The sequence below is a fragment of the Passer domesticus genome, unplaced genomic scaffold (assembly GCF_036417665.1).
Source record: "Passer domesticus isolate bPasDom1 unplaced genomic scaffold, bPasDom1.hap1 HAP1_SCAFFOLD_220, whole genome shotgun sequence".
NCBI lineage: Eukaryota > Metazoa > Chordata > Aves > Passeriformes > Passeridae > Passer > Passer domesticus.
Genome location: NW_026989999.1, coordinates 18,514 through 30,345, shown reverse-complemented (window position 1 = coordinate 30,345; position 11,832 = coordinate 18,514). Strand labels below are relative to the sequence as shown.

Below are 11,832 nucleotides of genomic sequence, written 5' to 3'. Positions count from 1 at the left end.
CCTACAGGGACCCCAAATCCCCTATAGGGACCCCCAAATTCCCTATAGAACCCCAAATCCCCTATAGGGACCCCAGACCCCCTAATGGGGACCCCAAATCCCCTACAGGGACCCCAAATCCCCTATACGGACCCCAAATCCCCTACAGAGACCCCAGACCCCCTACAGAAACCCCAAATCCCCTTTGGACCCCCAGATCCCCTCTAGAGAACCTATGGAGACCCCCAAAGAACCCCAAATCCCCTACAGAGACCCCAGACCCTCTATAGGGACCCCAAATCCCCTATAGGGCCCTTATAGAGACCCCACAGACCCCCCAAATCCCCTGTGGAGACCCCAGACCCCTATAGGGACCCCAAATCCCCTATAGGGAGCCCAAACCCCTATAGAGACCCTACAGATCCCCCAAATCCCCTCTAGAGACCCCCAAATCCCCTATAGGGAATCTACAGAGACCCCAAATCCTCTATAGAGACCCTATAGAACCCCCAAATCCCCTACAGGGAACCTATGGAGACCCCAAAGAACCCCAAATCCCCTACAGGGACCCCAAATAAAACCCCAACAAAACCCAAGAAATCTCCTCTAAACCCTATAGATCCCCTCCAGAACCCTATAAATCCCCTATAGATCCCCTATAGAACCCTATAAACCCCAAAAAATCCCAATAAACCCCAATAAACCCCTATGAAACCCCAATAAATACCAATAAATCCCCAATAAATCCCAATAAATCCCAACAAAACCCCAATAAACTGCAATAAAACCCCAATAAATCCAAATAAAACCTTGCAGATCACCTATAGAACGCTATAAATCCCCATAGATCCCAATAAACCCCAATAAAACCCTACCAAACTCCAATAAATACCCAATAAAACCCAATAAAAACCCATAAAACTCCAATAAATCCCCTATAAACCCCTATAGATCCCCTAGAGATCCCCTATAGGTGCCCCTCAGGTGAGCCAGGGGCGGCAGACCCCCCCTGTGGCTGTGCCAGCCCCACAGAAACCCCAATAAACCCCAATGAATCCCCAATAAATCCCAATAAATCCCAATAAATCCCAATAAATACCAATAAAACCCCAATAAAACCCTATAGATCCCCTATAAATCCCCTAGAGATGCCCCTCAGGTGAGCCAGGGGCGGATGCAGCGCTCGTAGACCCCCCTGTGGCTGTGCCAGCCCCACAGAAACCCCAATGAATCCCAATAAATCCCCAATGAATCCCAATAAATCCCAATAAAACCCCAATAAATACCAATAAAACCCTATCAAACCCCAATAAATCCCAACAAAACCCCAATAAATCCCAATAAAACCCCAATAAAACCCTAGAGATCCCTCAGGTGAGCCAGGGGCGGATGCAGCGCTCGCAGACCCCCCTGTGGCTGTGCCAGCCCCACAGAAACCCCAATAAATCCCAATAAACCCCAATAAATCCCCAATAAATACCAATAAATCCCAATAAAACCCTATCAAACCCCAATAAAACCCCAATAAAACCCTATCAAACCCCAATAAAACCCTATAAATGCCCTACAGCAGGTTCTCAGGTGAGCCAGGGGCGGATGCAGCGCTCGCAGACCCCCCCTGTGGCTGTGCCAGCCCCACAGAAACCCCAATGAATCCCAATAAACCCCCAATAAATCCCAATAAAACCCAATAAATACCAATAAAACCCTATCAAACCCCAATAAAACCCCAATAAAACCCTATAAATCCCCTATAGGTGCCCCTCAGGTGAGCCAGGGGCGGATGCAGCGCTCGTAGACCCCCCTGTGGCTGTGCCAGGCCGTGTGCGGGACCCCGGGCACGGAGCAGCCCCCGAGAGCCCCCCGGGCCCAGAGCGACTTCAGCCCAAACGTGTCCTGCAGGAACACCTGGGAGGGGAAAAAAATCATTAAAAACACTGAAAATCACCCCGAAAATACACTGAAAATATCCCTAAAATATCCTGAAAATCACCCCAAAATATCCTGAAAATCACCCCAAAAATACCCTGAAAATATCCTGAAAATCACCCCAAAAATATCCTGAAAATATCCTAAAAAAATCTCAAAAATATCCTGAAAATACCCTGAAAATATCCCAAAAATATCCTGAAAATATCCCAAAACCACCCTGAAAATATCCTGAAAATCACCCTGAAAATATCCTGAAAATCACCCCAAAAATACCCTGAAAATAGCCCGAAATTACCCTGAAAATATCCTGAAAATATCCTGAAAATCACCCCAAAAATATCCTGAAAATCACCCCAAAAATATCCCGAAAATACCCTGAAAATATCCTGAAAATCACCCCAAAAATATCCCGAAAATACCCTGAAAATATCCTGAAAATCACCCCAAAAATACCCTGAAAATATCCCAAAAATATCCCAAAACCACCCAGAAAATATCCTGAAAATATCCTGAAAATCACCCCAAAATATCCTGAAAATATCCCAAAAATATCCTGAAAACACCCAAAAAACACCCTGAAAATATCCCAAAAAATCCCCAAAAATATCCTCAAAATACCCCAAAATTTGGTCCCGCCCCAATTTTTGGGGGTCCCAATCCAAATTTTTTGGGTCCCCAACCCCAATTTTTGGGGCCCCAATCCCGAATTTTGGGGTCTCTCTCCCAATTTTGGGGCCCCAATCCCAAATTTTGGGGTCCCAAGCCTGAATTTTGGGGTCCCCAATCCCAATTTCAAGGTCCCAAATTTTTGGGTCCCAATCCCCAATCTTGGATTTCAATCTCAAATTTTGGGGTCCCAATCCCAAATTTTGGGGTCCCCTTCCCAAATCTGGGGTCCCAACCCCAAATTTTGGGACCCCAACCCCAAATTTCGGGGTACCCCTCCCAAATTTGGGGTCCCCTTCCCAAATCTGGGGTCCCAATCCCAATTTTCTGGGTCCCCAAACCCCAAATTTCGGGGTCCCCAACCCCGAATTTCGGGGTCCCCCTCCCAAATTCTGGGCTCCCAACCCCAAATTTCGGGTCCCCCTCCCCAAATTTCGGGTCCCCCTCCCGAATTTCGGGTTCCCAACCCCAAATTTCAGGGTCCCCCTCCCGAATTTCTGGTTCCCAACCCCAAATTTCGGGTCCCCCAAACCCAAATTTCAGATCCCCAACCCCAAATTTCGGGTCCCCACCCCCAAATTTCGGGTTCCCAACCCCAAATTTCAGGGTCCCCCTCCCGAATTTCGGGTTCCCAACCCCAAATTTCGGGTCCCCAAACCCAAATTTCAGATCCCCAACCCCAAATTTCGGGTCCCCACCCCCAAATTTCGGGTCCCCACCCCCAAATTTCGGGTCCCCAACCCCAAATTTCGGGTTCCCAACCCCAAATTTCGGGGTACCCCTCCCCAAATTTCGGGTCCCCAAACCCAAATTTCGGGTCCCCAACCCCAAATTTCGGGTCCCAATCCCGAATTTTTGGGTCCCCCTCCCGAATTTCGGGGTGCCCTCACCGGCTGCGCCTCCATGTCCCGCACGGTCTCGTTGGCGTCGTAGAACCCAAAGAGGCTGCGGGGGAAATTTTGGGGTCACGGGGGGGACCCCGAATTTGGGGAGACCCCAAAAGGTCCCGGGGTCTTTGGGGGGATTTTGGGGATTTTTTGGGATTTTTTGGGGGATTTTTGGGGGGAATTTTGGGATTTTTTGAGGGAATTTTGGGGATTTTTTGAGATTTTTGGGAGGAATTTTGGGGACTTTTGGGGGGGAATTTTGGGTGAAATTTTTGGGATTTTTTGAGGGAATTTTGGGGATTTTTTGAGATTTTTGGGGGGAATTTTGGGGATTTTTGGGGGGAATTTTGGGATTTTTTGGGGATTTTTTGGGATTTTTTGAGGGAATTTTGCGGATTTTTTGAGATTTTTGGGAGGAATTTTGGGATTTTTTGAGGGAAATTTTTGGGATTTTTTGAGGGAATTTTGGGGGGAAATTTTGGGGATTTTTGCGGATTTTTTGGGAGGATTTTGGAGATTTTTTTATTTTTGGAAATAATTTTGGGGATTTTTTGGGGTAATTTTGGGGATTTTTGGGGATTTTGGGGATGATTTTGGTTTTGGTTTTTTTTGGGGGGGATTTTAGGGATTTTTGGGGGGAAATTTTGGGGGTGATTTTTGGGGCAATTTTAGGCACATTTCCAGGAGAGTTTTTGGATAATTCTGAGGCAATTTTGGGGCAATTTTGGGGTTTTTTGGGGGTAATTTTGGGGCAGTTTTAGGCACATTTCCAGGAGGGTTTTGGGGGTAATTCTGGGCTGATTTTGGGGTGATTTTGGGGCGATTCTGGGGTTATTTTTGGTTTTTTGGGGTGATTTTTGGGGCAATTTTAAGCACATTTCCAGAAGGGTTTTTGGATAATTCTGGGCTGATTTTGGGGCGATTTTGGGGGTTTTTTTTGGGGGTGATTTTCAGGTGATTTTTGGGGCAATTTTAGGCACTTTTCCAGGAGAGTTTTTGGATAATTCTGGGGCGATTTTGGGGCGATTTGGGGTGATTTTTGGGTTTTTTTTGGGGGTGATTTTTGGGGCAATTTTAAGCACATTTCCAGGAGGGTTTTGGGGCGATTTTGGGGTGATTTTGGGGATTTTTTGGGGTCTCACCTGGACTGCCAGGGGGTGATGACGCCGTCGTCGGGGCCCCCGATCAGCACCAGGCGCTGGATCCGCAGCAGGTTCCGCTTCCACTCTGGGAAATTTGGGGTTTTTTGGGGGGTTTGGGGTCGTTTTTTGGATTTTTGGGGTGTTTTTGGGGTGTTTTTGGGGTTTTCTGGGGCTCACCTGAGGCGTTGGGGTGCAGCCTCTCGTCGTTGAGCAGCGCCAGGAAATCGCTGCTGTTCAGGTAAAGGTCCCGGTGGTGGGGGTCTGCAGGGGGGGGTTGGGGTTTTTTGGGAGGTTTTGGGGTTTTTTGGGGTTTTTTGGGGGGTTTGGGGGTTTTTTTGGGTTTTTTTTGGAGAAGATTTGGGGTATTTTGGGGGCTTTTGGGGTTTTTTTTTGCGGGGATTGGGGGTTTTTTGGGGGAAATTTGGGGTTTTGGGTTTTTTTGGGGGGGGATTTGGGGTTTTGGGGTTTTTTTTGGGGGGGGATTTGGGGTTTTGGGGGTTTTTTTGGGGGGGGATTTGGGGTTTTTGGGTTTTTTTGGGGTTTCTTTCAGGGGTTTGGGTTTTTTTTGTTTTGTTTTCTTTGGGGGAATTGGGGTTTTGGGGGGGTTTTGGGGTTTTTTGGGGGTTTTGGGGTTTTTTTTGGGGGGGGATTTGGGGTTTTTGGGGATTTTGGGTTTTTTTGGGGGGGATTTGGGGTTTTTGGCGGGAGATTTGGGGTTTTTGGGGGTTTGGGGGTTTTTTGGGGGGGTTTTGGGGTTTTTTGTTTTTTGGGGGGGAATTTGGGGTTTTTGGGTTTTTTTGGCAGGGTTTTGGGAGTTTTTGGGGTTTTTTGGGGGAGTTTTGGGGTTTTTGGGGGGGTATTTGAGGTTTTTGGGGGGGTTTGGGGGTTTTTGATGGGGTTTAGGGTTTTTTTGGGGGGATTGGGGATTTTTGGGGTGTTTTTGGGGGTTTTTGGGCCCAGACCATTCCAGTAGTTGCAGATGGACACGCCCTGGCCCAGGGGGGTTTTGGGGGAGGATTTTTGGGGTGTTTTTGGGGGTTTTTGGGTTCAGACCATTCTGGGGATTTTTGGGGAGGATTTTTGGGGTATTTTTAGGGTGTTTTGGGGGTATTTTGGGGGGGTTTTGGGCTCAGACCATTCTGGGGGTTTTGGGGGGAGATTTTTGGGGTATTTTTGGGTTATTTTGGGCCCAGACCATTCCAGTAGTTGCAGATGGACACGCCCTGGCCCAGGGGGGTGTAGCAGAGCCGGTACAGGTTGGATTTCATGTGCCGGGGAAAAAGCCACTTCAGGTAATCGGTGTCTGCCCCAAAATCGGCAAAAATCAGCCCAAAATCAGCCCCAAACCAGCCCAAATTCAGTCCTCAAATCAGCCCCAAATCAGCTCCAAATTATCCCCAAATCAGCCCAAAATCAACCCCAAAACCAGCCCCAAAATCAGGAAAAATCAGCCCCAAATCAAACCAAAAAGCAGCTCAAAATCAACACAAAATCAGCCCAAAAATCTACAAAAATCAGCCCCAAATCAGCCTCAAATTCAGCCCCCAAATCAACCCAAAATCAGCCTAAAGTCAGACCCAAATCACCCACAAATCAGCCCAAAATTAGCCCCAAAACCAGCCCCAAATCAGCCCAAATTCAGCCCAAAATCAACCCAAAATTAGCCCCAAAATTAGCCCCAAATCAGCCCAAAATCAGCTCAAAATCAGCCCAAAAATTACTCCCAAACTCAGCCCCCCAAAACAGCAAAAAAACCCAAAAAAAACCCCAGAAAAAAAACCCAAACCACCCCAAAATCCCTCCCAAAAATTCCCAAAAAATCCCCAAATGCCCCAAAATGCCCCAAATTTGCCCCAAAATCCCCCTCACCCCCCAGAACACACAGAGACCTCCGGAAACCCCGAGAAAACACAAAAAATCTCCAAAATAACCCCCAAAAAACTCCCAACCCCCCCCCCCAAAAAAAGAATCCCAAAAAATCCCCCCCAAAAAATTTTAAAAAAAAACCCAAATCCCCCAAATTCCTCCCAAATTTTTCGCCAAAAACCCCAAAAACCGCATCGAAAAACCTCAAAAAAATCACAAAAAACACCAAAAAAACCCCAAAAAAAACCCCAAAACCCCTCAGAAAAAAACCCCAAAAAACCCCAAAAAATCCCAAATGCCCCAAAATGCCCCGAATTTGCCCCAAAATCGCCCTCACCCCCGTACTGCCCCATCTGCGGCGCCGCCAGCGAGATGAAACTCTGCACGTTGTGGTCGGGGGTCGTGGCCAGCAGGGCCCGGCAGATGAGACCCCCTAAAGTGGGGAGGGGGCTCGTGAGGGGGCGAGAAAGAGACCCCAAAAACCCCTGAGAACCCCCCCAAAATCCCACCCCGAAATATCCAAAAAAAACCCCAAAATCCCACCCCAAAAACCCCCCCAGAAACCCCCAAAATCCCACCCAGGAATCCCCAAAATTTAACCCCTAAAAAACCCAAAATCCCCCCTAGGAACCCCCCAAACCCCCCTAAAAGTGGGGAGGGGGCTTGTGAGGGGGGGGAGAAAGAGACCCCAAAATCTCCCAGGGACCCCCCAAAATCCCACCCCAAAAACACCCCAAAAACTCCCCAAAATCCCACCCCTAAACCCCCCCCAAAAATTCCCCCATGGGACCCCAAAATCCCCCCAGAGACCCCCTAAAAGTGGGGAGGGGGCTCGTGAGGGGGGGAGAAAGAGACCCCAAAATCCCCCCAGGAATCCCCAAAACTTCACCCCCAAAAAACCCAAAATAAAATCCACCCCAAAATCCCACCCAGGAACCCCCAAACCCCCCCCCCCCCCAAAGACCCCCTAAAAGTGGGGAGGGGGCTCGTGAGGGGGGGAGGAAGAGACCCCAAAACCCCCCCCAGGAATCCCCAAAATCCCACCCCAAAAACCCCCTGAGACCCCTCCCCATTAACCCAGGACCCCTCCCCATGACCCCAGGACCCTCATTCCCATACATGGGGGGACTCAAAGACCCCTCCCCATGAACTCAGGACCCCTGGGACCCCCTCCCCATGGCCCCAGGACCCCTCCCCACCCCGGGGGTCCCGGACCCCCGCCCACCCTGGCTGTAGCCCAGCAGGTGCCCCCTCCCCATGACCCCCAGGACCCCTCCCCATTAACCCAGGACCCCCGGGACCCCCGCCCACCCTGGCTGTAGCCCAGCAGGTGCCCCCTGTGAGCGCCTTGGGACCCCTCCCATGGCCCTGGGACCCCTCCCCATTAACCCAGGACCCCTGGGACCCCCTCCCCATGACCCCCAGGACCCCTCCCCAGCCCCGGGGGTCTCAGGGGGTCCCGGACCCCCGCCCACCCTGGCTGTAGCCCAGCAGGTGCCCCCTGTGAGCACCTTGGGACCCCTCCCATGGCCCTGGGACCCCTCCCCATTAACCCAGGACCCCTCCCATGTTCTCAGGAGACCCCTCCCCAGCCCCGGGGGTCTCAGGGGGTCCCGGACCCCCGCCCACCCTGGCTGTAGCCCAGCAGGTGCACGCCGTGGGCCGCGTTGGCCATGATGGGCGCCAGGGCCTGGCGGAAGCCGGCGACCTGCAGCCAGAGCGGCCGCAGCGACGCGCCGCGGTCAAACAGGTCCAGCACCGTCACCTCCGTGCCAGGGTGGCTCTGGGGGGGGAAAGGGGGTCGGGGACCCCGAGAATGGGATCGGGACCCCAAAAAATGGGGTGAGCAACCTCGAAAATGGGGTTAGGAGCATTAAAAATGGGGTCAGAACATAGAGAAATGGGTCAGGGAGCCGCGGTCAAACAGGTCCAGCAGCGTCACCGCTGTGCCTGGGTGGCTCTGGGGGGGCAAAAAACGGGGTCGGGGACCCCGAAAATGGGATCAGGACCCCAAAAAATGTGGTTAGGGACACCAAAAATGGGATTGGCACCCCAAAAAATGGGGTTAGGGACACCAAAAATGGGGTGAGGGACCCCAAATATGGGTCAGGGAGCCGCGGTCAAACGGGTCCAGCACCGTCACCTCCGTGCCCGGGTGGCTCTGGGGGGCAAAAACGGGGTCGGGGACCCCGAAAATGGGATCAAGACCCCAAAAAATGGGATTGGCACCCCAAAAAATGGGGTTAGGAGCATTAAAAATGGGGTCAGAACATAGAGAAATGGGGTCAGGGAGCCGCGGTCAAACAGGTCCAGCACCGTCACCTCTGTGCCAGGGTGGCTCTGGGGGGGGAAAGGGGGTCGGGGACCCCGAAAATGGGTCAGGGACCCCAAAAAATGGGGTGAGCAACCTCGAAAATGGGGTTAGGGGCATTAAAAATGGGGTCAGAACATAGAGAAATGGGTCAGGGGGCCCGCGGTCAAACAGGTCCAGCACCGTCACCGCTGTGCCTGGGTGGCTCTGGGGGGGAGAAACGGGGTCGGGGACCCCGAAAATGGGTCAGGGACCCCAAAAAATGGGATTGGGACCCCAAAAAATGGGGTTAGGGACACCAAAAATGGGATTGGCACCCCAAAAAATGGGGTTAGGGACACCAAAAATGGGGTGAGGGACCCCAAATATGGGTCAGGGAGCCGCGGTCAAACGGGTCCAGCACCGTCACCTCCGTGCCCGGGTGGCTCTGGGGGGCAAAAACGGGGTCGGGGACCCCGAAAATGGGATCAAGACCCCAAAAAATGGGATTGGCACCCCAAAAAATGGGGTTAGGAGCATTAAAAATGGGGTCAGAACATAGAGAAATGGGGTCAGGGAGCCGCGGTCAAACAGGTCCAGCACCGTCACCTCTGTGCCAGGGTGGCTCTGGGGGGGGAAAGGGGGTCGGGGACCCCGAAAATGGGTCAGGGACCCCAAAAAATGGGGTGAGCAACCTCGAAAATGGGGTTAGGGGCATTAAAAATGGGGTCAGAACATAGAGAAATGGCTCAGGGAGCCGCGGTCAAACAGGTCCAGCAGCGTCACCTCCGTGCCCGGGTGGCTCTGGGGGGCAAAAACGGGGTCGGGGACCCCGAAAATGGGATCGGGACCCCAAAAAATGGGATTGGCACCCCAAAAAATGGGGTTAGGGACACCAAAAATGGGGTGAGGGACCCCAAAAATGGGGTGAGGGACCCCAAATATGGGTCAGGGAGCCGCGGTCAAACGGGTCCAGCAGCGTCACCTCCGTGCCCGGGTGGCTCTGGGGGGCAAAAACGGGGTCGGGAACCCCAAAAATGGGATCAAGACCCCAAAAAATGGGATTGGGACCCCAAAAAATGGGATCAGGACCCCAAAAAATGGGGTGAGCAACCTCGAAAATGGGGTTAGGGACCCCAAAAAATGGGATTGGGACCCCAAGAAATGGGGTCAGGAGCCCAAAAATGGGGTTAGGGACACCAAAAATGGGATTGGGACATCCAAAAAATTGGATTGGGATGCCAAAAATGGGATTGGGACCCCAAAAATGGGATTGGCACCCCAAGAAATGGGGTCAGCAACCTCGAAAATGGGGTCAGAGACCCCAAAAATGGGATCAAGGACCCCGAAAGTGGGACTGGGACCCCAAAAATGGGGTCAGGGACACAAAAAATGGGGTCAGGGAGGCCAAAAATGGGAAATTTTGGGGATATTTTGGGGTGATTTTGGGGATATTTTCAGGGTATTTTCGGGATATTTTGGGGGTAATTTTGAGATATTTTGGGGATATTTTGGGAGTATTTTGGGGACATTTTGGGGGTAATTTTGGGATATTTTGGGGATATTCCAGGGCCATTTGTGGGGTGACTCGGGGATACTTTGGGGATATTTCGGAGACATTTTGGGGATATTTTGGGGATATTTTGGGGACATTCCAGGGACATTTTGGGGGTGACTCGGGGATACTCCGGGGACATTTTGGGCTGATTTGGGGTTTTTTTGGGGGGATATTTCAGGGATATTTTTAGGATATTTTGGGGATATTTCAGGGATATTTTTGGGGTGATTTTGGGATAGTTTTGGGGATATTTCAGGGGCATTTTGGGGGTGACTCGGGGATACTCCGGGCACATTTTGGGCTGATTTAGGTTTTTTTGGGGGATATTCCGGGGACATTTTGGGGGTGACTCAGGGACATTTTGGAGATATTTTGGGGATATTCCAGGGACATTTTGGGGGTGACTCGGGGACATTTTGGGGCTGATTTGGGTTTTTTGGGGGGACATTCCAGGGACATTTTGGGGGTGACTCGGGGATATTTTGGGGATATTTTGGGGATATTCCAGGGCCATTTGTGGGGTGACTCGGGGATACTTTGGGGATATTTCGGAGACATTTTGGGGATATTTTGGGGTTATTTCAGGGGCATTTTGGGGGTGACTCGGGCATATTTTGGGGATATTTTGGGGACATTCCAGGGGCATTTTGGGGGTGACTCGGGGATATTTTGGGGATATTTCAGGGGCACTGGGGGCTCCCACCTCGTTGATGAACTGCCGCAGGTGCCGGAAGTCGCTGGGGCTGTCGAACAGGCCGTGCACGATCACCACGGGCCGGAAGGGCCCCGCCCCCGCCGCGACCCCCGCCCCAAATCCCAGCAGCAGCAGCAGCAGCACCCGGGGCGGGGGGAGGGGCGGCGCCCCTCCCCCACCCGCCCGCGACAGCGCCGGGAGCATCTGGAGGGGGGGGAGGGGGGGAATTAAACGGGGGGAGGGGCGGAGAGACCCCCCCGCCCCTCCCCCACCCCGCGACCCCCCAAAATCTTCCCCCCCTCCCCTCCCCCACCCCCCGCGCGCGGCCGTGTTTACCTCCCGGCTCCCCTCCCCCACGCGCGACGTCACTTCCGCTTCCGCTGCCCCTCCCCCACCTTCAAATCCCGCCCCCCGCCCCTCCCCCATCGCGAGATCGGCGGGCCCCTCCCCCACCCCGCCGCTGTCGCGATAGAGGGGGAGGGGCTGGGGGGCGATCCCGCCCCTCCCCCGCCTTATTTGGCGATGGGGGCGTGGCCTCGCTGGCGCGGTGGGCGTGGTTTCCCCGTCCCCACGTCTCGATTGGGGGACGAGCCTTCGAACTGTGTGGGGGCGTGGCCAGAATTGACTCCACCCCCTTTGTGAAGCCCTCACAGGAAATAGAAAAGTGGGCGTGGCCTCGCCGAGCAAGGGGGCGTGGTTTCGCCTTTTTCCACAACGAAGGGGCGTGGCCTGAGCGGGGCGAAGGGGGAGTGGCCTGTTGGGCAAAGTGGGCGTGGCCTATTTAGCTCCCTCCCCCTTTGGGTGACTCGCAGCCCCTC

The 11,832-nt window shown here is 52.7% G+C and overlaps 1 protein-coding gene across 2 annotated transcripts; it reads right to left on the bottom strand.

The window, feature by feature from the left end:
- Positions 1 to 412: 412 nt before the first annotated feature.
- PPT2 (palmitoyl-protein thioesterase 2) lies at positions 413 to 11,624 on the bottom strand. 2 transcript variants are annotated; one of them, XM_064406385.1, is made up of 9 exons: positions 11,468 to 11,624; positions 11,024 to 11,218; positions 8,102 to 8,255; positions 6,810 to 6,905; positions 5,802 to 5,909; positions 4,784 to 4,867; positions 4,607 to 4,691; positions 3,468 to 3,522; positions 413 to 1,887 (listed from the first exon to the last, which is right to left on the bottom strand). In XM_064406385.1, exons 2-9 carry the CDS (start codon positions 11,216 to 11,218, stop codon positions 1,744 to 1,746), a joined length of 921 nt encoding a protein of 306 aa, XP_064262455.1. In that variant the 5' UTR covers positions 11,468 to 11,624; the 3' UTR covers positions 413 to 1,743. The 2 variants fall into 2 exon arrangements, with proteins under 2 accessions (XP_064262455.1, XP_064262453.1); XM_064406383.1 differs by lacking the exon at positions 11,468 to 11,624 and adding an exon at positions 11,351 to 11,414 and having other exon boundaries at positions 414 to 1,887.
- Positions 11,625 to 11,832: the final 208 nt, after the last annotated feature.